This window comes from Chiloscyllium plagiosum, unplaced genomic scaffold, assembly GCF_037043375.1.
Source record: "Chiloscyllium plagiosum isolate Xiang-an unplaced genomic scaffold, Cpla_swu_hap1 HiC_scaffold_34, whole genome shotgun sequence".
In the NCBI taxonomy this organism is placed as follows: domain Eukaryota; kingdom Metazoa; phylum Chordata; class Chondrichthyes; order Orectolobiformes; family Hemiscylliidae; genus Chiloscyllium; species Chiloscyllium plagiosum.
The window spans coordinates 41,787,934-41,814,413 of record NW_028270172.1 but is presented as its reverse complement, the minus strand read 5'-3'; the positions used below and the strand labels follow the sequence as shown (position 1 = coordinate 41,814,413).

Below are 26,480 nucleotides of genomic sequence, written 5' to 3'. Positions count from 1 at the left end.
AATGAATACTTTTCGTCAGTATTCACTCAGGAACAGGACATTGTTGCTGATGTGAATATTGAGTCACAATTAATTAGAATGGACGACTTTGAGGTATGTAGGGAAGAGGTGTTGGAAATTCTGGAAAGGGTGAAAATAGATAAGTCCCCTGGGCCTGATAGCATTTATCCTAGGATTCTCTGGGAAGCAAGGGAGAAGATCGCAGAGCCATTGGCCTTGATTTTTATGTCCTCGTTGTCTACAGGAATAGTGCCAGAAGACTGGAGGATAGCAAATGTGGTTCCCTTGTTCAAGAAGGGGAGTAGGGATAACTGTAGGCTGGTGAGTCTCACTTCTGTTGTGGGCAAAGTCTTAGAGAGAATTGTAAGGGATAGGATTTATGAACATCTGGATAGGAATAATGTGATCAAGGATAGTCAGCATAGTTTTGTGAAGGGCAGGTCGTGTCTCACAAACCTTATTGAATTCTTTGAGAAGAAGGTGACTAAGGAGGTAGACGAGGGTAAAGCAGTAGACGTGGTATATATGGATTTTAGTAAGGCGTTTGATAAGGTTCCCCATGGTAGGCTACTGCAAAAAATATGGAGGTATGGCATTGAGGGTGAGTTGGAGGTTTGGATTAGGAATTGGCTGGCTGGAAGAAGACAGAGGGTAGTAGTTGATGGTAAAGGTTCATCTTGGAATGCAGTTACTAGCAGTGTTCCGCAAGGATCTGTTTTGGGACCATTGCTGTTTGTCATTTTTATAAATGACCTGGAGGAGGGGCTAAAAGGTTGGGTGAGCAAGTTTGCGGATGATACGAAAGTCAGTGGAGTTGTTGACAGTGAGGAAGGATGTGTCAGGTTACAGCGGGATATAGATAAGTTGCAGAGCTGGGCAGAAAGGTGGCAAATGGAGTTCAATGCAGGGAAGTGTGAGGTGATTCACTTTGGTAAGAGTAACAAAAAGCTGGGGTACTGGGCTAATGGTCGGATACTTGGTAGTGTGGATGAGCAGAGGGATCTTGGTGTCCATGTACACAGATCTCTGAAAGTTGCCACCCAGGTAAATAGTGCGGTAATCAAGGCATATGGCGTACTGGCTTTTATTGGTAGAGGAATTGAGTTCCGTAGCCTTGAGGTCATGTTGCAGTTGTATAAGACTCTGGTGCGGCCGCATCTGGAGTATTGTGTGCAGTTTTGGTCGCCATACTATAGGAAGGATGTGGAGGCACTGGAACGGGTGCAGAGGAGGTTTACCAGGATGTTGCCTGGTATGGTAGGAAGATCGTATGAGGAAAGGCTGAGGCACTTGGGGCTGTTTTCATTGGAGAAAAGAAGGTTTAGGGGTGACTTGATAGAGGTGTACAAGATGATTAGGGTTTAGATAGGGTTGACCATGAGAACCTTTTTCCACTATGGAGTCAGCTATTACGAGGGGGCATAGCTTTAAATTAAGGGGTGGTAGGTATAGGACAGATGTTAGGGGTAGATTCTTTACTCAGCGAGTCGTGAGTTCATAGAATGCCCTGCCAGTAGCAGTGGTGGACTCTCCCTCTTTATGGGCATTTAAACGGGCATTGGATAGGCATATGGAGGATAGTGGGCTAGTGTAGGTTAGGTGGGCTTGGATCGGCGCAACATCGAGGGCCAAAGGGCCTGTACTGCGCTGTATTTTTCTATATGCTGTTGAACTCCAATATGACATTGGGCACAATAGCCTAAAACCACTGAAAATCTTAATCTCAAAAAAAAACCTTTAATGTAGTAAAACCTCCCAAAGTACTTTACAGAAGCATTATTCAGCAACGTTTGCTAACCCACCACAGAGGTGTTATTAGGGCTGCTGCTCAAACACTTGGTCAAAGAAACAGATGGTTAGGAGTATTTCAAAAGAAGAAAACGATGCAAAGGGAGGAGATACAGAGCTTCAAGTCCAGGCATGTGACTGACTGGTAGCATAGCTACTAATATAGGAGCAATGGAAATTGAGGCCATTATGGGAGATGTATAGAGCTGCAATAATTTAGAATCCTTAATTATGCTGATGCACTGAAATAGCACGTGCTGTGTGGCCCTGACCATAATGCTGAGCACTTTGCCAGGGTGGTTCCTGTAGTTGATCAGGAAGATGGATCCATGATTTTGATAGCATGGAATGAGCCAGATTACAAAGGCAAGTTAGACAGTGATTTATTGAGGACCCTGGAGATAGAATCTTTTTAATATGAATTTGAGTTGATAGCTGGGCCTTAGGAAAAGTACAACTGAAAAATAAGCACAGCAGCAGTTGGAAGAGAATAATCTTTCTTTGGCGAATAAATAGAAGCCAACTTTGTTACTGATTTGTGCCAATCAAAAGGTTGAGCAAAAAAGGCACATGACTGCTATTGACATGGAAGTTTTTAGAAAGTGACTTCATTAATTGGAAAGATCAACTATTGGCTGCTCAGGCTGCTAAAAAGGGACTTTTTTTGTAGTTATAGATTGATGTGCCTCATTTGCACTAAGATCACAATGTAAATCATCAAGGCCACTCAGCTCCTGACTGCATTACAGCCTTGATCCAGACCTGGACAAACGAGCTGAATTCTAGAGGTGAGATGATAGTGGTTGCAATTGATATTGAAGTCGTATTTGACCAAGTGTGGCATCAAGGAGTCCTGGCAAAACAACAGTCAACGGGGATCAGGGGAAAACTCTCTGCTGGTTAGAGACACAGACGACACAAAGAAGAATGGTTATAGTTTTTGCAAGTCAGTCATCTCAACTCCAGGACATCTCTTCATGTGTTCCTCAAGGTGGTGTCCTAGACTTAACCACTTTCAGCTGCTTCATCCTTGATCTTCCCTCTGCCAAAAGGTCTGAAGTGGGGAATAGTCACTGATGACATATTGGTCAGCACCATTTGCAACACCTCAGACACTGAAGCAGTGCATATCCTGAACAATATCCTGGTTTAGGCTGGTAAGTGGAAAAGAATACTTGTGTCACACAAATGCAATACAATGACAATCTCCAACAAAAGAGAATATAACCATTGCCCCTTGAGATTCAATTGCATTACCATAGATGAATACCTTACCTTAACATCCCGAAAGTTGCCTTTGACCAGAAACTGAGCTGGACTAACCCTGTAAATATTATGGCACTCAAGAGCAGGTCAGAGGCTAGGAACTTTGCCAAAATTAACTCAACCCCTGACTACCCAAAACCTGTCCACTAGCTAAAAAAGCTCAAGTCAGGAGTGTAACGGAATTCTCCACATTTATTTGGATGTGTGTAGCTGCAACAGGACTCTAGAAGCTTGACACTATGCAGAAAAAAGTAGCCTACTTGATTGGCAGCACATCCAAAAACATTCACACCCTGCAACACCAATGCTCAATACTGTAGTAACGCTCAATACTGTACTGTGGGCGGCATGGTGGCACAGTGTTTAGCACTGCTGCCTTACAGCGCCAGAGACCCGGGTTCAATTCCCGCCTCAGGCGACTGACTGTGTGGAGTTTGCACATTCTCCCCGTGTCTGCGTGGATTTCCTCCGGGTGCTCCGGTTTCCTCCCACAGTCCAAAGATGTGCAGGTCAGGTGAATTGGCCATGCTAAATTGCCCGTAGTGTTAGGTAAGGGGTAAATGTAGGGGTATGGGTGGGTTGCGCTTCGGCAGGTCGGTGTGGACTTGTTGGGCCGAAGGGCCTGTTTCCACACTGTAATGTAATGTAATCTAATCTAATCTAATGTCTACCAACTGCATGATGCAATGCAGATATTTCTCAATCTTCCTTAATACTTTCCAAACCCATGACTTCTACTATCTAGAAGGATAAGGACAGCAGATATCTTAGACCATAAGACATAGGAGCGGAAGTGAGGCCATTCGGCCCATCGAGTCCACTCCGCCATTCAATCATGCCTGATGGGCATTTCAACTCCACTTACCCGCATTCTCCCCGTAGCCCTTAATTCCTTGTGACATCAAGAACATCTTGGACATAGGTTTGCTCGCTGAGCTGAAAGGTTCATTTCCAGATGTTTTGTTACCTTACTGGGTAACATCTTCAGTTAAGCAAAGCAATGCTGAAAATTTCTGCTTTCTATTTATATGTTTGGGTTTCTTTAGATTGGTGATGTCATTTCCTGTGATGTAGTCACTTCCTGTTCCTTTTTTTCAGGGGGTGGTGGATGGGATCTAACTTGATGTATTTGTTGATAGAGTTCCAGTTGGAATGCCATGCTTCTAGGGATTATTGTGTGTGTCTTTGGTTGGCTTGACCTAGGATGGATATGGGAGGATACTAGTGAGAGACGGTCATGACTTTTTGTGGCTAGTTGGTGTTCATGTTTCCTGGTGGCTAGTTTTCTGCCTGTTTGTCCAACGTAGTGTTTGTTAAAGTCCTTGCATGGTATTTTGTAAATGACATTAGTTTTGCTTGTTGTCTGTATAGGGTCTTTCAAGTTCATTAGCTGCTGTTTAGTGTGTTGGTGGGTTTGTAGGCTACCATGATGCCAAGGGGTCTGAGATGTCTTTTATGTAGGAGAGAGTGGCTAGGGTTTCTGGACGTGTTTTGTTTGCTTGTTTGGGTTTGTTGCTGAGAAATTGGTGGACTGTATTCATTGGGTAACCATTCTTTTTGAATACACAGCATAGGTGAATGGGTACCTAATGAACACATTCATATGAATTGTCCTGCAAGCAATTAATTAAATATGGTAGTGTCTGTGGTAGGACAGATTGTCTTTGTCTTTGATGGACTGAGCAGCCTTTCCCTCCCCTCTGCTTTGTATTTTTGTATGTATTCTATTTATTCCATGAGCGATTCATCCTTTAAAAAAGATTTGTTTCCCATCAGGGTGGTAGGAATGAAGAAAATATTGTACCCAATATCTTCTTCAATTATTCTGTAATGTGGAATAAATGATCCTGACTACTGCCTCATTCCCCTCAACTATTGCTTTCTGCTTTAACATCTTCCCTTAACCCAAGAAAGAGACAATCCATACTGTGCTGTGTGCTTATAACACTTCCAATAGTCTTTAGCATTGGTTTTCCCGAATGGACTTGAGACTTTAGCCATCTTTGTACTTTGGGCTTGGGCGGGCTGGGCACTGACCAAGAGCCTTCCCTGTAAGACCTTTATAGATGAAGAAAAATTAAGTGTTAACTTCTTCAGTCCAGACTGCATTGAATGCATGTTCCAGTGCAAAAGAGTAATATTTTAGTATGAACTCTGTAACAATCTCAAGTAGCTTTCCCTGCCCCTTCATTTGCCAAAGTAAAGTGATGCCATGATTAAATACTTAATGACCCGCCCAAGCTAAAAGTGAATATCTGTGGCAAACTTATTAAATAACAATTGTTGCATTGGAATTGACAAAGCATTCAATATGGAGCAGTGTCTGATGGTCACAGGCAGCTTTCAGTGAAGCTATGAACACAACATGTTTTTAATCTGTGATAACAGGAAATAGCCAGTCAGTAAGAGACCCTCCATGACAATCTTGCACAACTTGAGTTGAATCCTTAGTGAATTTAGACAGCTGTGGTTCAATATAAGTTCCCATTCCAAAAACATACTGACAGGTTTAAAGAGAGAGTCTGAGGGGTGAAACGCTGCTATTTGGTGTTCTTCAATAAGTTGACCTCTAATTATTACTAATTAGTTTTGTTTCAACCTGCAGATTTAGCACTTACTGCAAATAGCTTGCTGAAAAAGAATGGACCAATACAAGAAATCAGGGACAGACCGAGGTCTGTTGACATTCTACAAGAACTTTTAGTTCAGGGGATCTTAAACCAGGCCCACAATGAAGAGTGGCAAGAGGTTCATAGTCCTATGGTATGTGTTAACTTCCATCTTCTAACATAAGGATCTTAGAAATCAAATGTAGTTTTTACATTTCTGTTAAATCAAAAATTAATTGTAATTTGTTTAAACACAACATGAGCAACAGAGTAGCATCTGGAAATAAGTTACCTTGCACGAGTATAATTATTCAAAACTTGTGATCGTAACTTACTTAATTTTTTGACTATAAGTCTTAGTCAGTGCCCTCAGAACACCAGCGTTATTTATTTGAAGGAGTGCCACATATTCTGAGTTTGAGTTATCCCAGTTCTTTAGCTTTTATTATGTTCTAATTTTTTCAAATTTACCGTTATAATTATTATGTACCCAATTCCTGGTCTTAGTGATTTCTGACTCTTTGTTCATGTTAAATTTAATAATTTTGTGGTCACTGTTCTCAAGAACTGTTCCAACTTCTATTCCCTAACATTACCTCTTGTGGCTTCTTTGGCAAACTGAATCAGAAAGCATTCGTGTATCGACTCATGAACCACTTGGGTTTTCCCAGGTTACAATTGTTACTCAAAGTTATCAATTAATTTCTTTTTTGTTCTTACTTAAACTTCTCACCTCTTTATGGAGAAAGCTCTCTGTTTTAGGTGTTCTTGACAAATTGTTAGGAGATTTCAGGAGAACAGGTAATGATCATTTATTTCATATGGACATATAAAGAAGAAGCCTTAATGTCGAAGATTAAAACTCACTGTAGTGGGTTACAAAATACCTCTAAGCTTTAAATATTACAGTATGCATATACAATTCCTGCACTTCAACATCCTTGTGACACTTATTAACTTTGTTTCCCACAGTCTTTGATTAGCGTTGTCTGTTCTTTCACCCAAGGCCTCTGATAGTATAGCTTCTATGCTACTCTCCCTGACAAAGTTAAAAATCACACACCAGGTTATAGTCCAACCTGTATATTTGGAAGTTCAAGCTTTCAGAGCACTGCTCCTTTGTCAAGTGGCAGATGGGGTTTAATCTAGATAAATGTGAGTTGCTGCATTTTGGGAGAACAAATCTTAGCAGGACTTATACATTTAATGGTAAAGTCCTAAGGAGTGTTGCTGAACGAAGAGACCTTGGAGTGCATGTTCATAGCTCCTTGAAAGTGGAGTCGCAGGTAGATAGGATAGTGAAAAAGGTGTTTGGTGTGCTTTCCTTTATTGGTCAGAGTACTGAATATAGGAGTTGGGAGGTCATATTGCAGCTGTGCAGGACATTGGTTAGACCAATGGTGGAATATTGCGTGCAGTTCTGGTCTCCTTCCTATCGGGAAGATGTTGTGAAACTTGAAAGGGGTCAGAAAAGATCTACAAGGATGTTGGCTGAAAATGTGTTGCTGGAAAAGCGCAGCAGGTCAGGCAGCATCCAGGGAACAGGAGAATCGACGTTTCGGGCATAAGCCCTTCTTCAGGATTCCTGAAGAAGGGCTTATGCCCGAAACGTCGATTCTCCTGTTCCCTGGATGCTGCCTGACCTGCTGCGCTTTTCCAGCAACACGTTTTCAGCTCTGATCTCCAGCATCTGCAGTCCTCACTTTCTCCTACAAGGATGTTGCCAGGGTTGGAAGATTTGAGCTATTGGGAGAGGTTGAATAGGCTGGGGCTGTTTTCCCTGGAGCATTGTGGGCTGAGGGGTGACCTTATAGACGTGTATAAAATCATGAGGGGCATGGATAGGACAAATAGACAAAGTCTTTTCCCTGGGGTGGGGGAGTTCAGAACTAGAGGGCATAGGTTTAGGGTGAAAGGGGAAAGATATAAGAGAGACCTAAGGGGCAACTTTTTCATGCAGAGGGTGATAAGTGTATGGAATGAGCTGCCAGAGGAAGTGATGGAGGCTGGTACAATTGCAACATTTAAAAGGCATCTGAAAGGGTATATAAATAGGAAGACTTTGGAGGGATATGGGCCAGGTGCTGGCAAGTGGGACTAGATTAGGTTGGGATATCTGGTGGGCGTGGATGAGTTGGACCAAAGGGTCTGTTTCTGTGCTGTACATCTCTATGACTCTAAGTAGCTAGTGGGATAGGATCATAGGACACAGAATTTAAAGATGAAGGTGTCATACAACTGATGCGATGTATTGAACAAACCTAGATTGTTGTTAAGTCTTTAATCATTTTGAATGGGGTTGCAGGTTTCAATTCATTAATACGTAAATCCCAGAACTTCTTTCAAGTCACATTCCTGAGATAATTTAAGGTTTTAGTTTAAAAAAGGAAGGTGACATCTCGCCTCAGACAATACATGAAAGGCATGAGATTAGAGTTTGTCTGTATCCCAACCTTGGGTTCTGTTTCCAAAGTAAGAATTGATAAAATGTCACATGGACCGACTGCCTGCAGATTGTGCTTTTTGAACAAAATAGAATGTACCTGCAAATACAAATTCACCCCATAGACTTATATTTGTGTGTGTGTGTGTGTGTGTGTGTGTCTGTGTGAGAGAGAGAGCGAGAGAAAGGGAGAGTGTATGTGTATGTGTGCTTGTGTGTGGGTGCATGTGTGAAGTGTACAGTGTAGTGGCATCACCTGTAGTGTGACACGAACTCAAGATCCCGGTTGAGGCTATCCTCATGGGTACCAAACCTGGCTATCAGCCTCTGCTTGGTGACTCTGCTTTGTTGCGTACCCCACAGTCCACCTTGGAGGCTGGTCACCCGAAGATGCAAGATCGAATGTCATTGACCACGAAGGACATTTGGCCTTGGATCTTCGGGTGACCAGCCTCCAAGGCGGACTTCGGAATACCAACAACGCAGAGTCGCCAAGCAGAGGTTGATAGCCAAGTTCAGCACTCATGAGGATGGCCTCAACCGGGATCTTGAGTTCGTGTCACACTACAGGTGACCCCATTGCACTGTACACTTCACACATGCACCCACACACTAGCACACATACACACACACACACACAGAGTTTGTGTGTCTGTGTGTGTGTGTGTGTGTGTGTGTGTGTGTCTCTCTCTTCCCCTCACATGCACACACACCAGCATGTACACATACACAAGTCTATGGGGTGAATTTGCACTTGCAGATTTGCATTTGCAGGTACACTCAAATGTACCTGCAAAGCACACAATCTGTAGGCAGTCAGTCCATGTGACATTTTATCAATTCCTACTTTGGAAATAGAACCAGTCTGACTCAAGATTGGGATACAGACAGACTCTACCGTCACACCTTTATAATGCATTGTCTGAGCTGAGATGTCACTTTTTTTTAATAAAACCTCAAACTATCTCAAAATGTGACTTGAAAGAATTTCTGGATTTTACATATTAATGAATCAAAACCTGCAACCCCATTCAAAATGATTAAAGACTTAACAGCAATCTGGGTTTGTTTAATACATCGCATCAGTTGTATGACATTTGCATCTTTTACTATACATTCTGTGTCCTGTGATTCTGCTCCACTAGCTACTTGACAAAGACGCAGTGCTTTGAAAGCTTGTACTTCCAAATAAACCTGTTGGACTATAACCTGGCGTTGTGTGATTTTTAACTTTGTCCATCCCAGTCCAACATTGCACCTCCTCATCATGACTACCCTTGACAATCTGAATGCTTTGCTTGTAACTTTTTTGTGCATCAGTAGTTCCCACATGCTTTGTTAGCTTTGATTATTACTACTACATGGCTAAAGCCATTCTTAACTAATTTGACCATTCTATTGACTCTCTGGCTACAGCTAGGGTGGCATGGTGGCTCAGTGGTTAGCACTGCTGCCTCACAACGCCAGGGACCTGGATTCGATTCCAGCCACAGTTGACTGTCTGGGTGGTATTTGCACATTCTCCCCGTGTCTGCATGGATTTCCTCTGGGTGCTCCGATTTCCTTCCACAACCAAAGAATGTGCTAAATTGTCCATTATGTCCAGGGATGTGTAGGTTGGGTGCATTAGTCAGGGGTTAAATGGAGCGGAATGGGTCTGGTGGGATACTCTTCAGAGGGTCGGTGTGGACTTATAGAACATAGAACACAGAAAAATACAGCGCAGTACAGGCCCTTTGGCCCTCGATGTTGCGCCGATCCAAGCCCACCTAACCTACACTAGCCCACTATCCTCCATATGCCTATCCAATGCCTGTTTAAATGCCCATAAAGAGGGAGAGTCCACCACTGCTACTGGCAGGGCATTCCATGAACTCATGACTCGCTGAGTAAAGAATCTACCCCTAACATCTGTCCTATACCTACCCCCCCCCTCCCCCCTTAATTTAAATTTGTTGGACCAAAGGGCCTGCTTCCACACTGTAGGGATTCTATGAGCTTTAATCCTCAAATAACCTAACTCCTTCAATCTTCCCAACGTTTGGTCCTCAAGGTAGCCAACTTGGTGGTAATGCTAAACCTTTTATTCTCCACTACCCATACATAACGGCCAGATATTGATCTGAGGTTTGTAGAGGTACTTAGTTATACCATCTGTATAGGTCGTGCTATACACCCCACTCCTTGCCATCTGACCCTGCAATCTCCAACTCCTGTACTCTTTTTACCATCTCTTTCTGTATTCTTCTGGTGTTGTAAACCAAGTAGGTTAGGTATACAACCAGTGACAGCTGGGTGATAACTGGAACTTGGGAGAGGATCCTAATCCATGGATGTATCTGCATATTCAACCTCCAGTGCCACAGCTCCTCCCACCAAGTGGCGGTATCTATTAGTCTGAAATTATCAGGTAACGTCCTTATTTGTTGCTGCAGTGTGAAATAAATTCTATGCACTCCTTATGTCGTATCTCAGATACCTGTAAGGAACTCAAGCAGCAGTGGGACTGCATATGGGAACTGGCTCAAATATTGTCAGATTTTCGCTAATGTCCTTCTTCACCTGCATGTTAACTGTCTTTTGTAAATTTCAAACAGTTTTACTTTTTCCATCCTAGCCAGTACTTGTGGGTATAAACACACCACATTATGGGTTATAGGATAAGATCAATTGTTCCCATGTTGGTACTCCTTTTGTGATGTAGTGATATAATATCTCCTTGTACGTAGATATGCAATATAAGTTGGTTTCATTGTAGCCCATATAGCTTCCATTGTATTAACGACCATTGCATTAAATCTGAACCATGCTTTTTCTGTCTCCTATTTTGGATGTGGACAAAGTACTGAAGAGTCTTCTATGCTGCACCTATCTAAACTAGGACTTGTTGTATTTACCCCATCTCTACTGCATATGGTGGTTTATTATGCTGCCTCACCTAATTAGCCCAATGTTCTCTGTTCTATATAATGTCGTGAATGATATTTACTCCAGTATAACTGGGATTGCTACATTGATCAATGCATTATCATGCATAACACTTTCAGCATCTGTTTTACATACACTTCTTGAGCCCCTGACTGGCAAGTGGTCAGACCGTGATCTGTGTGTCATGACAGGTTAAGCAGCTGTGCATTAGTTATCCAGCGGGGTAGTTCACCCTCAAGAATTTACCTCAGGTTTTCACTTGTCTGATCAAGTATCCATGAACCATAGATACTGCAGACATCATTTCTGATACATCTTTTGAAATATCTTCCCACATCTTTATTAATTATTTATTAATGGACTATATAGTTGGCCCTTCCCCAAACTGGGAGTACAGAAAATAACTGACCTCCATCATTAACTCAAGCTGCCTATGTTATCACCTGTTTGACCAAAGCTGTATATAGCACTGAAGTCTTACCTGAATATCATTCTGGCAAGCCAATATTGCAGATAGTTAGGACAATGGATATCAGGTCATGGTGTACGTTATCTTATGAAATGTATCAACTTTTATCAGCACGGGTCCATTTTCTGGACTGGGGCTTAAAGCTAGACATGATTTGGTGGGTTGTTTAATCACACCTCCAGTTCCATACTCCTGCTGTAATATGGGTATTATGTATTCATAAAATTCCTCTGGTGTGGAAGCAGTCCACTTGGCCCATCGAGTCCACACGGACCCTTCGAAGAGCATTCCACACAGACCCAACCCCCTACCGTAACCCTGTAACTCTGCATTTCCCATGGCTAATCCACCTAACCTACACATCACTGGACACAATAAGCAATTTAGTATGGCCAATATGGAGGGTCAGCGTGGACCTGTTGGGCTGAAGTGCCTATTTTCATACTGGAGGGAATCTAATCTAATCAATCCACCTAACCTGCACATCTTGGACTGTGGGCAGAAACCAGAGCACCCAGAGGAAACCCATATAGATACAGGAAAATGTGCAAAATCCGCGCAGACAGTTGTCTGAGGGTGGAATTGAACCTGGGTCACAGACTGTTTCGGACAGTTATGGCTAGCCATTCGTTTAAATGGTGCACCTAGAGTGTTAAGGGGAGTCATTCACCAATTAAGAGAAAAAAGATACTGTCAAGCCTTAGAAAAGAGAGGGTTGATGTAGCCTTGTTACAAGAAACGCACTTAACTGATAAGGAGCGTTTGAGTTGCAGCAGGGAGGGTTCAGACAGGTATTTTTCTCATCCTTCAATTCAAAAAGTAGAGGAGTTGCTATTCTCGTCCAGAAGAATCTCCCATTTCAAATGTTAGACCAAATTAAGGATGGATATGGACGATTTATATTTCTTAAAGCTTTAATATGTGGAGAGGAGTATGGGATTTTGAATGTATATTGCCCCCCGGCACATCCCCTCAAACTTTTAACGGATGTGCTTTCCAAGTTGATGGCCCTTGGGGCATGTCATACAATTATAGGGGAAGACTTTAATTGTCTTATTGACCCCGAAGTGGACAGGATGCCTAGGGGCCTTGCAGGTATGTCCCCATAATCCAGGCAGTTGGTGGACCTGAACAGGGAGCTGGGGTTGGTGGATGTGTGGTGATGTCTTCACCCCGAAAGTAGGGATTTCACCTTTTTCTCTAAGCCACGTAAGTGCTATAGTAGGATTGACTTTTTTTTTGCCCCATCCACCTTTTTGAATTCAGTGCGGTCTTGCACTGAAATCGGGAACATAGCCATCTCCGATCATGCAGCAATGGACATGGAGGTCAAGGCCGGTGGTAATGGGGCAGGCTCGCAGCACTGGTGCATGGGAATTTAAAATCTTTTGGGACATTAATTTAGGTATGGCCAGTAATCCATCGGTGCTCTGGGAGACTGCCAAGGCCTATGCATGGGGTTTGATCATTTTCTTTTTAGATTAGATTCCCTACAGTGTCGAAACAGGCCCTTCGGCCCAACAAGTCCACACAGACCCTCTGAAGAGTAACCCGCCCACCCCCATTTTCCTCTGACTAATGCACCTAACACTATGGGCAATTTAATATTCACCTGACCTGCACATTTTTGGACTGTGGGAGGAAACTTACGCAGACATGGGGAGAATGTGCAAACTCCACACAAACAGTCGCCCGAGGCTGGAATTGAACCTGGGACCCTGGTGCTGTGAGGCAGCAGTGCTAACCACTGCCGCCCCTTTCTTACTCTGCAACCCGGAAACAGCAGAGGGGAGAGCAGCAACGTTTGCTCAAGGCTCGCCTGAAGGCAGCTGAGACAGCATACTTTGACAGACCATCTTTAGCCAAACTGCGGTGGATTCCAGCCCTCAGGACTACTTTGATTGCTGCACTCACCCAGACAGCAAAGAGGGAAACCTCTTTTGTGAAACAGAGGTTATTTGAGTACCGTGATAAACCCGATAGATATCTAGTGTACCTGGCCAGAAAAAAGAATGTCCCCCAATCTATCACATCCATTAGGAGAGCGTGCGGCTATTCTTACTTGCAACGCCAAAAAGATTAGTGCAGCATTTAGGAAGTTCTACTCTGAGCTGTACCGGTCAGAGGGCTGTGAGGACAGACTGATGTAAATGGAATCCTTTTTACATCCTTCCGGGTGTAACTTCAGATTAGGTGTCCTTTCTGAATGCCCCCCTGACAATCCAGGAATACAGGAGGCAGTGAGGCAGCTCTAGTGTGGTAAAGTGCCTAGCTCAGACGGATTTCAAAGTGAGTTTTACAAGGAGTTTATAGACATGCTGGCAGGGCCACTGTTGGACATGTACAACTACTCATACAGTCAGGACTGCCTCCCATCCTCTTTGAGAGAAGCAAATACTTCTTTTCTTCTTTAGAAAGGAAAAGCCCCAGAGGATTGCACTTCATACAGGCCCATATCGTTACTGAACGTGGATTTTAAAATCCTGTCGAAAATGCTGGCGTTAAGTTTTTCGAGGGTTTTGCCTTTATTTGTAAAGGACGACCAGACAGATTTTATCAAGCATCATAAGTCTACTAATAACATTAGAAGAGTATTAAACATGGTCCAGGTATGCCAGTAAGGGTTGATTCCGGGCTTGGCAGTCTGCCTGGATGCAGAGAAAGCATTTGACTAGGTGGAGTGGCTATATCTCTTTTATGTACTAGACTGGTTTGGTCTTGGAGGGGTTTTTGCCAGGTGGGTGGCAGTGTTATATAGCGATCTGAAAGCAGTGGTTCTCACTAATGGCATATGGTGGGATAATTTTAGTATCAGCAGAGGTAGCCGACGAGGGTGTCCCCTCTCACCGCTATTATTTACATTGGTGATTGAGCTGCTGGCACAGGCTATCCGGAGAGATCCCAATATAACTGCTCCGGAGGTAGGATCAGGTGGCCATAAGATCACCCTCTATGCAGATGATGTTCTTCTCTTTTTAACTGATCTGACAACATCTGTGCCCTGTGATTAATTTGTTTTGTTTGTTCTCAGGGTATAAAATTAATTTCACGAAGTTGGAGGCCATGCCTGTGGGGAACCTTACTAGAATATCCGATTTTTGGGGTTGGAACCCATTTCCCTTTCAGGTGGTCACAGGGAGGTTTCCTGTATTTAGGCATTTTTATCACCCAGCCTTCGATTAATTATATAAAGCTAACTGTGTGCAGTTGCTAGAGAAAATAAGGCAGGATCTTCGGCACTGGGAGGATCTTCTGATATCCTGGTTGGGTAGAATAGCTCTGGTCAAAATGAATGTTCTTCCTCACTTATTATATCCCATGTGAATGGTCCCTTTGATGCTGCCTAGGCAGGCACTACAGAGGCTTTACAGTTGGCTTGGATCTTAAGCGGCCTCTTATTAAGCTTGCCAAATTGCAGCTTCCGCAGGGGATGGGAGTTTTGGATTTCCTGGACGTTAAGAAATATCAATTGAGTTCCTTACTGTCCTATGTGCTTGACTGGGCCTGCCAGGACCCAAGATCAATTTGGTTAGACATTGAGGCCTCTCAGGCAAAATGTCCCTTCATCAATTTGTTGTTTATGGACAAGATGTGGACTGTTATGGACCATTGCAGAAACCCAATTGTCCTTAACATAGGTAAAGCACGGAGAATGGTGCATAAGGTGAGAGCAACTTACAAAAAAAACTTCCCCTTTCAATCCCGTAGTGATAATGTTAGGATTCTGGCCACGGTCGATGGACTTTGGCTTGAAGTTCTGGGAGTCTAGAGGAGTCTCCTGTTTGGGAATTTATTCACGGGGAGGTCATGATGTCTTTCGAGCAGCTGAGTCAGAAATATGAGCTATTTAGGAGGGACCTCTTTCGTTACTTTCAGGTTAGGGACTTTATACAAAAAAATTCTGCATTGATGGTTAGTCCCTTTAAGTCGGATATGGAGAGGAGAGTGCTTCGGTCTATGGGCGCTCTCTCAGTTAGTACCCTTTATCACTTGTTAGGAGGTAATGTTTCCAAGGACATTGAGCGGCTATGCAGAATCTGGACTCAGGAATTGGATATGAAAGTCTCCTCAGAGGGGTGGGCGGATATTTGGGAGAACGTAAAGAAGATTTCAATTTGTAACAGAACGCAGGCTATGCAATTGAAGGTACTCCACAAGGCTCATCTGGCACCGGATCGGCTTGTGAAATCTAAGACAGGAGCGTCCCCATTGTGCTCCAAATGTAAAACAGCTGTTGGCACTCTTACTCATTGCTTGTGGTCATGGCACAAGCTTCGTAGATATTGGGATGACATAGCGATTGTTTTGGAAAGGGTCTTGGGAACTGAGGTTAAGGTGGATCTTGGGTCTTCCAAATCTTCCCTGTTTGGACGTAAATGGGAAGAAATTGTTTAATATTCTTTCAGTCTGTGCGAGGAAGACTTTCTAATGAGCTGGGTATTGGAGAATCCCCTGGGACTCTCAGGGTGGCATGGATTAGTTATGGAGCACATCCCCCGGACCTCCATACGAGTATGGTGCACCAGAAAATGGAACTGTTTTATAAAACATGGCGGCCCTTTCCGAATTATATAGATGCAGACTTGTTGGTTATATTGATCAGGACGTTTTGTGTAGTCATGAGGGCTATGTGTAGCATTCCGGGGGCCCCGGGGGGATGAATCCCAAACCAGTACGGGTTTACCTACTGATGCTCCCGGTGGTGGGGAGCTTTGGTGGGATTGCGCTGAGTATAGTAATTTAACTGAATATAACTTGTTACCTTGGTATAACTTGGTTTAATGTTAATTTTTTCTTAGTTGTTTATTGAAGTGTAGTTTTTGAAGTTGTTTTTCTCTCTCTCCTCAGTGGATGGTGGAGTCGAGTAATAGTTTGTTTTCTGTTATTGTCATTATATTATAAAGTTGTTACACTATTTCAAAGTGATTTTGTAATTTTGTAAAAAAAATTAAAATCTTTTTTTCTCAATAAAAATATTTACAAAAAAAAAGTTGAACATTTCACTTCTCCATTTTTACCATGCTTACTTTAAAATCTGCAACCTTCAGCAGTTCTAGAGTGTGCAATAAGATTTTTCTCGTCTCCCCGACAGTCTGTGAGCTAATCAACAGGACATCGAAATATTGTATTACTATACGATCTTCATCTATATTTACCTGACTCTCAGTATCACACAATACCTGAAGAAATATCACTGGGCTATGGTGGGATTTGTAAGGTCAGCATGAACAGGTGTACTGTAGGTGTCTTAATGCGAATGCAAACTGGTCTGGGGACTTATTATCTAATAGAATGGATGAAAACCCATTCACTATATCAAGCACAGAGAAATTTGTATGATCTGGCCCAAAACATTAAATATAGTAGGAGGGCTAGCTACAATCAGGTAATCATAGGTGTGTCATCAATAGTCATTCAGTAACATCCGTCAGGCTTCTGTACTAGCCAAGTGGGGGAGTTAGTTGTGGACTGAGTTTTCTGTACTATAGCCCCCTGCTTGCAGGCTCCAGACTATGTTCTCACACATTGACTTCTGCACCACCAACTTAAAGCTGTTATTTCCTTGGATAATGCCCTGGTCCTGGTACATTGGCCAGTGTCACATTAACTCTTCCACAGTCCTGTTTGTGTCCTGACTCTTGTGATTTGTTGACACACAAAGTTCCAGCCCCCATACTATTCCCGTCTCAGTGTGGTGTAGGTCATGTCAGTGTGGTATAGATCAAGACAGCTCTTTCACTTGCAAACACAGGGGTCTTGTTTCTTTTAAAAAAGGCTTTACATTATTATTTTATTGTTTGGTGACCTAAATAAGCCTCTTGGTTTTGTTAAGTGTCTATTCTGAGAATACTTCCTTTGGTCATTTTACACGTCCATATCAGGATAGAGACCGTTAACTCTCCCACTCCCAGAGGAATCATCTCCGTGCTTTACTCTGAGAGGTGTGCTCGCTTCAGTCTCAGACACAGTTGTAGTATCAATATGCAGGTATGCAGTTGAGACAGGACCAGTGTCTATTAACACTGCCATCCCTGCACATCAATAAACTTATGGGGTCTCCAGTCCTGGCTGATCTGAGAGCTGGTACGACCTGTTCATCCCAAACAAGTCCCTGATCTGTTGTCCGGTCCCATCCACTGTCAGAAACCTCTGTTCTAGTCATTATTGTATGCCTGTTTCGATCCCTGCTCCTGCTCCTTCTTTCCTCCTCCCAGTGCTCAAGTCATCACGTATATGGCCCAGTTTCATACAATGTTTAGCAGTCTGTTCTCTCCTTCGGGCCTGATAATCCATGCCGGGTTCTTACGTCAATTTTACTCTCAGTTTGCTCATCTAAGCCTGTTGACCACTGCATGATATCTGTATAAGTTCAGCCTACTGACAATCCATTTTCAACAACCTCTGATGTCTGACTTGAACCCATGCTTCATCATCTAGAGAAATATATCATTATTTCATGAGGGTATTCATTTCCCAATAATTGGACATAGGTTTCCCACTTGCCTTCCACATTAATCGACTGTTGGCTATCCTTCCTTTTATGACCAGCAGCAGTGAATCCCCAATTAGATTCATCGTTCTCTAGGACTCCCTTTACTGCTTCTTCAAATTCCTCATTAGCATCCCTCAGGTCTGTCCCAGAGGCTGTCTTTTCAATGTTATGGACCAGGTCAGTCCCCCTAAAAATACTTTAAGAAGGTAGCCTAGAGCTTACTTTTTCTTATTTTAAAGGCAGATCTGAGTAGATATTCCAGGTGTGATGCAGCTGGTCAAACCACTCGGCTTTAAGCAAAACAGAATTTACTTAAACACTACAGTTGAAACACAAACAAAAGAAAGTGGATTTAGAATAACTTAGCTACTGGAAAACTTAACTGACTCAATACTGCAACTTAACTAAGGAGCTGTTTCAATTCCCGTACCATCCCATAAACACACCCCTTGGCAAAAGGTAAATTCAAACACAGATTCTTACAAGCAGGAGAGATTTCAGAGGGAAAAGTCAGTCAGGGATCATCTGCTGAAGCATGGAACCTTTTTCTGCATTGCAGCAGCTTCTCTGCTACTAGTAAACCAAACTAGAAAAAAACCTGAACTGAGTGAACTGGCCCCTACCATTGTTAAACTAAGGGTTTTTTAAAGACATTTCAGGTCTTCTGACTTTACGACCTCTCTTAAAAAAAAACTCAAGGACAAAATAACCTTGTTAAAGTGACAGCATCGTCACACCTCTCCCCTTAAGAAAAAAGAACCATCAATATACAAAGATGGCTTCATTTTAAACCCCTTAGTCTTACTTTGTTAATACACTATAATGCATATATCTTACATTGACTATAATCGTGCAAACATGCACTGTTACATTCTATTTCAGTCTGTTTTCTCCTGCCATCAATCACCTCCATTTTTCATCCAAGACTCGACAATGCATCTGCAATTACACTTGCTTGTCCTGCCACGTATAATTTTCAAATTGCATGATTGCAATAATAAGCTCCAGAGTCTGGAATTTTTGTCCTTCAATTTCTCCAAACACTTTAATGGAATATAATCAGTATATATGATTGTCTCAGACACATTTCTGGCAACATAAATGTTGTAAAGTCAACACCAAGCTTAGTCTCCTTCTCAATTGTCGAACATGTTTCTATGGACGAATGTTCAATTTCCTGGAGAAATATCCGTTAGGTCTTTTTATCTTCAAGATGATGGTCGTCTTGTAAGAGTACAGCACTGACACCCACATCACTTGCATTGATAGCCACTTGAATGGATTTGTGTAATTAGGCGTGGCTAATACTGGAGCAGTGGTTAACACCGCTTTCAGACTGTCAAATGCCTTTTGACAGTCTGCCATCCACTGAAATTTCTTGCATTTCCTCAGTAACTCAGTGAGTGGAGCAGCCCACATTACTAAAATTCAGTACATATTTCCAATAAAGCCCACTCAATCTCGGGAATCATAGTGCTGCTGTCTTTGTCGATGGTATGGGGAACACACCAAAACCTTCGTTTTCACATTCCGTCGGGCCATCTGTCCATGTCCAATAATATGATCCAGGAACGTGACTTGGGCTTTGGTGAATTTACTCTTCGTCAGGTTTGTTACCAAGCCTTCTTCCCGAAGTCGATCAAATAATTCTGATAAATGCTGCCAGTATTCCTTCCATGTGTGACTAAAGATCACCAAGTCATCAATGTTTACCACACAATTGGGTAATCCAGAAATTACTTTATTGGTTAGTCTTTGAAATGTGGCTGGCCCAGTTTTCATATCAAATGGCATGACTTTAAATTGATACAGTCCATTTGGTGTTAAGAAAGACAGTGTCTCTGCTCTTTTGGATAAAGGTATCTGCCAGTATCCTCTGAGTAAGTCCAACTTAGAAATATAAGTTGGTTGTCCCACCTTCTCAATACAGTTTTCCAAATGTCGATTTGGATATGATTCAGACTTTGTAACTGCATTGACTTTGCAATAATCTATACATAACCATTGTGTACCATCTGGTTTTGGCACCATTACTGTGGGTGAGCTCCAGTCACTTCAACTCACTTCGATTATGTTGTCTTGGAGCATATGTTCAATGTCTTTTTGAACCTGTGCCAAATTTAGAGGATTAGGTCTATAAGGATGTTGCTTAATTGGAAGAGCACTTTCTATATCTACATAATGCATAATTAGATTAGTCCTTCCCAGTTTATCTCTTTCAGGTCATTTCGATTTTCCTCTGGAAAGTCACTCAATAATTTATCCCAATTCTTGAGACCTTCATTATTGTCCAATTTTATTTGAGGAATGTCCAATTCAGAGTCCTCTGAACTTTGTTCTTCAATCTGTGTTGTAACCAGTAACATATTCTCCTCTTGCTTTCCTTCCTGATCAAAATACCTTTTGAGCATATTCACATGACACACTCTGTGAGATTTCTTTCTGCCTGGAGTCCTTATCAATTAATCCACCTCACCCAATCTCCTTTTGACTTGATAAGGTTCACTAAACCTCACTTTTAAAGGTTCACCTATCACTGGAAATAACATTAACTTTATCTCCATTAGCAAAGTTGCAAATTTTTTGATTTCTTGTCTGCTTCCTGTTTTATTGTATGCTGTGATATCTTTAAATGCTACATAGCCGATTTCCCTGCTCTATTCAACCATTGACTAAAATTTGACACATTGTCAAAATATGTGGTCTCTGAATTCTGACTCACCAATTTTTCATTAATCAATTTTAGTGGCCCTCTCACTTCATACCCAAAAACTAATTCAAATGGGTTGATTTATTTGGTGCAGCTCTAATGGCAAAAAGTCCAAATGGAATTCCTTTATCCCAATCATTTGGATAGTCTTGACTATAATCCCTTAACATCATCTTTAACTTCTGATGCCATCTTTCTAGTGCTCCCTACAATTCTGGATGGAATGCAGTGGATTTGAATTGTTTTATTTCTAAGCTGTCCAGAACTTCCTTGAATAATTTTGATGTACAATCTGACCCTTGATCTGGTTGTATCTCTGTGGAGGTCTGTAGCGAAAAATTTGAGTAACTTTTCTACAATCCTTTTAGCTGTGATGTTGCATAACGGAATGGCCTCTGGAAATCTAGTAGGCACATCCATTAATATTAACAAATACTGATTCCCACTTTTGTTTTAGGTAAGGATTCTACGCAATCAATTAAGACTTTTGTAAAAGGTTCCTCAAATGCAGGAATGGGTTTTATTACACCCTGTGGTTTTCCAATTATGCATGGCATGTCTGGCAAAATTCAGCTACATCCTTATGCAGTCCAAGCCAGTAAAAATGATTTTGTATTTTAGCTCGAGTCTTTCTTACCCCTAAATAACATCCTACAGGTTAATCATGTGGAATCCGCAAAACCTCCTTTCTATAACCCACTGGTAATATAACTTGATGAACTTCTGGCCATTTATCATCTGCCTGAATATGCGATGGTCTCCAATTCCTTAGTTAAAAATCACACAACACCAGGCAATAGTCTAACAGGTACTAGGTTTCGGAGCACAGCTCCTTCATCAGCTAACTTTGGAGCAGGATCATAAGACACACAATTTATAGCAAACGATCACAGTGTCACGCAACTGAAATGATATATTGAACAAAACTAGACTGCTGTTAAGTCTTTCATCTTTTAGAACGGGTTGCAGGTTTCACTACATTAATATGTAAAACCCAGAAATTCTTTCAAGTCACATTTCCAAGATAACTTAAGGTTTTGTAAAAGAAGGTGACATCTCCACTCAGACAATGCATTAAATGCAGAGGTTAGAGTCTGTCTGTACCCCAATCTTGAGCCAGACTGGTTCTATAGCTACCTGATGAAGGAGCAGTGCTCCAAAAGCTAGTACAGGTACTTCCAAATAAACCTGTTGGGACTATAACCTGGTTTTTGTGTGATTTTTAACTTTGTCTACCCCAGTCCAACATCAGCACCTCTACATCATGGCTACCATCGAGTCCATTTTCTCAGCAAGACATCATTTTTATGATAGTAGAACTCAGAGATACACTCATTCTTCTTCCGTGTATGCTTTTTTATATAATTGCTTCACTTTTTCATCTTTTGTTGTAACTCAGTTAATTTCTGTGCGCTAAAACTATCCACTTTGTCCTCCACCTGTTCCTGTTTTGTCTCAACCATTTGATCAAACATGGTCTCTGATGATCCTACTTCGACTTACTTATCTGAATTCTTTGATTTCTCCTCCTTATTCAACCAGTGTCTTTGTTCCCACACAGTTAGGAAAAATCCCAGGATGTACTTCCTGTAATACCTCAGTTGCCTGATTTTCCACTGGCTTTTCAACCACAGTAGGCAGCATTCCTACCTGTGACCCAGTACATCATTAGCAAGGACAAATTGTATTCCTGGAGCTGAGAGTCCTTCCAGTACTTCTATCACGCTTCTCTATTTTTCTCTGAACATTCTAACCTTACTTTATATAATTGAGGAGAAAGTGAGGTCTGCAGATGCTGGAGATCAAAGTTGAAACTTTATTGCTGGAACAGCACAGCAGGTCAGGCAGCATTCAGGGAACAGGAGATTCGACGTTTCGGGCACAGGCCCTTCTTCAGGAATTCCTGAAGAAGGGCCTGTGCCCGAAACGTCGAATCTCCTGTTCCCTGGATGCTGCCTGACCTGCTGTGCTGTTCCAGCAATAAAGTTTCAACTTTATATAATTGACCACTTCTTGTCTCACCATGAATTCCATGTACTAGCACTTTTTCTGGCAATAGTCCTCCACAACTCTCAACATGAAAGATTGACATGATCCTGTATCTCTTAATACTGTAACCTCTTTATCTGCTGCTCCTGGCATATGCAAGTAAACCTTCCCTTTGTAAATAAATGGGTTAAAAAGATCTGGCACTTCTTCCTTAACCAACCTCCAACCAGGTTGTACATTCTAGTGCAGCTTTTTCAGTCACCACTGTCTTTCCTTCAACAAAATTCACTGGCTTATTCTGTTTTCTTACACCTGTCTTCCCAGTGCGTTTCCTACCAATACTGTGATTTCATGTGACCCACTTTATTGCAGTTAAAACACTAGAGCTTTTTAACTTTTCTTTCCTCTTCATGGGTTTCCTTCTTACCCGGGGGTGAGTTATCTTTATGATCTTCATTGAGATCTACATTTCCCTTATCACGTGAGGATTCCTCTTTGCCCCATTTTCTATCCCTCATCGATTGAAATTGATGTTGGAAGCCAGACTTTGATTTATGAACCAACTCATAATCATCGGCCATTTCAACTGCTAATGTTGCTGTTTTAACTCTCTGCTGTTCCACATGAGTTCTCCCTACCTCAGAGAATGATTTTTTTTAACTCCTCCAAAATAATAATCTCTCTAAGAGCATTATATGTTTGTATTTTTAATGCCCTTATCCACCTATCGAAATTACTTTGTTTGATCCTTTCAAACTCAATGTAGGTTTGACCAGGGTCCTTCCTTAGATTCCTGAAAAGCTGTCTGTCGGCTCCTGGCACAAGCTCATATGCACCTCAGATGGCTTTTTTCACATCCTCATACTCCCCAGATACCTCCTCTGATAGTGATGCAAATACATCACTAGCTCTACCTATAAGCTTTGTTTGGATCAACAAAACCCACATGGTCACTGGCCACTTCATTTGTTTAGCCACCTTCTCAAATGAGATGAAAAAGGCTTCTACATGCTTCTCATCAAATTTAGACAATGCTTGGATATATTTAAGCAATCCCATCAGGCCTTTGGCTATGATAGGATTGCTCATCCTCACTAACTTCCTCACTAAGCTATCTTTACCTTCACCTCCATCCTTTTAAGCCAACTTTCCTGTCTATATTCATAAATCCTGCCAATTTATGAAGTTCAACTCTCTCTTTCACCTTTTCCTCTCTTTTTTCCTTATTCTTTTTCTTTTTGTCTATCCTCTGCTTTAATCCATAATTCAAACTATTTCATTTCTTTTTCATATTCAAGCTGCCTCATCTGCAATTGAATTCTAGCTACTTCCAAAGATTCTGTGATGTTTCTAGCAAATTTAAATGATGAGCTTTCAGGATAATTATCTCTCCTTTTCTTACCAATGAAGGCAACTCCAACTCCAGCTTCTCTGCCAATTCCAGCAGTTTTGCCTTGCTCTCCTTTTGTAAAACCCCAAAGTTACTTCTTCCATCTCCAGAAAACTCTTAGTGAGTGAAAGAATCATTACTACACCAAGCACTGTTTCAACCAACCCAATTCAACACGTGGAACAAAAGGCGAGTCCAGAACTAGAGGGCATAGGTTCAGCGTGGGAGGGGAAAGATATAAAAGAGACCTAAGGGGCAACTTTTTCACACAGAGGGTGGTACGTGTATGGAATGAGCTGCCAGAGGATGTGGTGGAGGCTGGTACAATTGCAACACTTAAGAGGCATTTGGATAGGTATATGAATAGGAAGGATTTGGAGGGATATGGGCCGGGTGTTGGCAGGTGGGACAAGGTTGGGTTGCGATATCTGGTCGGCATGGACGGGTTGGACCAAAGAGTCTGTTTCCATGCTGTACTTCTCTATGACTCTATGACCTACCACTTAACGCCTTTGAGTCCAACAACCCTAATCCCAAATTGGAATTATCGAACAAATCCTGACAAAAGCCTCTAATCTGTTATGGACCACGCCAAACCCCCTCAAAATATTTTGAAAAGGTAGTCTACACCTTAACTTTTTCTTATTTTAAAGGCAAATGTGAAGTGGATATTCCAGGTGTGATGCAGCTGGTCAAACCACTCGGCTTTAAGCAAAACAGATTTTATTTAAACACTACAGCTGAAACACAAACAAACGAAAGTTGGATTTAGAATAACTTAGCTACTGGAAAACTTAATTGACCCGACACAGCAACTTAACTAAGGAGCTGTTCCAATTCCCATAACATCCTATAAACACACCCCTTGGCAAAAGGTAAATTCAAACACAGGTTCTTACAGGCAGGAGAGCTTTCAGAGGGAAAAGTCAGTCAGGGATCATCTGCTGAAGCATGGATTTTTTTTGCACTGCAGCAGCTTCTGTGACTGCTACAATGAAACCAAACAAGAAAAGACCTGAAACTGGGAGGACCAGCCACTCCCCTGCCATTGTTAAACCAGGGTCTTTTCAGACATTTCAGCACTTTTGCCTTTACGACCTCTCGTTTTAAAAAAAAGTGTCTTTTTAAAGTGACAGCATTGTCACACTACTCAATGTTTGTCCTAATACCATCCAGCCAGCTGCTCCCAAATATCCCTGGACACTTAACCTTGACCAAAACATGGTTGTCTCTGGGGTATGTGGAGTGGAACTGCTTCATCTCCTGCAATTTAATCCAAAACTCTGGGTTATCATGTTGAGATCTCAATCTGAACAGCTCTTTTAATGACAACTGCTTTTTGCTGGAGTCAAAGGTATGTAGTTGATTTTCTACATATTAGTTACAAACTCCTCCTCTCCCTCGCCTACTCTAATGCCTCCACTTAGACTCCTTCACCTTTATTACCATTGATGTCAGAGGGGTTGGTTCCAAATTGGCTCTGATGGACAAACCCTTGTGTATGGAGAGAGTGTTCCCAAATGCTAATTCACCTCCTGATCTAACATTCTTAATTCCGGGATCTGCCCATCATCACTGAGTGTTTCTGTGACATTCTGAAGCTACTATATTTTAACATTAACCTTTCTACATAGATTAAGCTATGGAGATAATTTGATTATCTGACCGTTTAAGATTATATCTCTTTTTTTTTGATGACCCCACCTTTTTGTTTGTTCCGCAGGAATTCCCTTTGGATTCCACCCATCCTTCTGTATCTTTCAAATCCTTTTTCCAGGGTATTCTGTTATGTGCTTTGTTATGTACCCTAACAGCTCTCAATCGGAATTTGTTACTTCTGCTTTTTTGCGCTCTCTGGTTGCTATTACTGTATATTTTTCTGTTCGTCTGCTTTGTCCACCCAGTGCACACAGTAGAGACCTGTGCCCTAATCAACATTTTATACACTTGCACTATAACATCTCTGTTCCTAAACTCTGTGCCTTGACTAACATACTATGTATCATATGAATTCTTAACTACTTTATCTACCTGTCATGAGGAACTTTAAGGGGCCAGTGGAAATGCAAACCAAGGATCCTCTGCTCCTCAGTGTTTCCCAGGGACTTACCATTCATCATGTATTCCCTTGCCTTGTTTTCCTTCCCAAGTGCATCACCTCACACTTACCTGGATTGAATTCCATAAAATTATTTTAAATTGACTTGTTCAGAGATGTTGTGATACACTTCCAGGATAGGTGGGACTTGAACCTGAACCTTCTGACCCCAGAGGTAGCAACACAAGAGGCCATAACAATCCTCACTCAAAGTAGAACTGCCAAAGGAAGTGTTGCTGTAGGCCAGGATTTTCATGTTGACTTTGTTGTGAAAATTCTCACATAATATTCATGGAA

General features: G+C 41.9%; 1 protein-coding gene and 1 long non-coding RNA gene across 3 annotated transcripts in view; one reads left to right on the top strand and one right to left on the bottom strand.

Annotated features, from left to right (window-relative positions):
* Nucleotides 1-26,480, bottom strand: part of LOC122564362 (uncharacterized) — a 103,191-nt gene that overhangs the window by 38,135 nt on the left and 38,576 nt on the right. The gene's annotated exons all lie outside the window — the stretch shown is intronic.
* The window catches only part of stmnd1 (stathmin domain containing 1), a 57,349-nt gene that overhangs the window by 25,068 nt on the left and 5,801 nt on the right, over nt 1-26,480 (top strand). Inside the window, exon 3 of the mRNA XM_043719119.2 lies at nt 5,660-5,817. Coding sequence (XP_043575054.2) covers nt 5,660-5,817 — 158 coding nt within the window. The remainder of the gene's footprint in view (nt 1-5,659; nt 5,818-26,480) is intronic.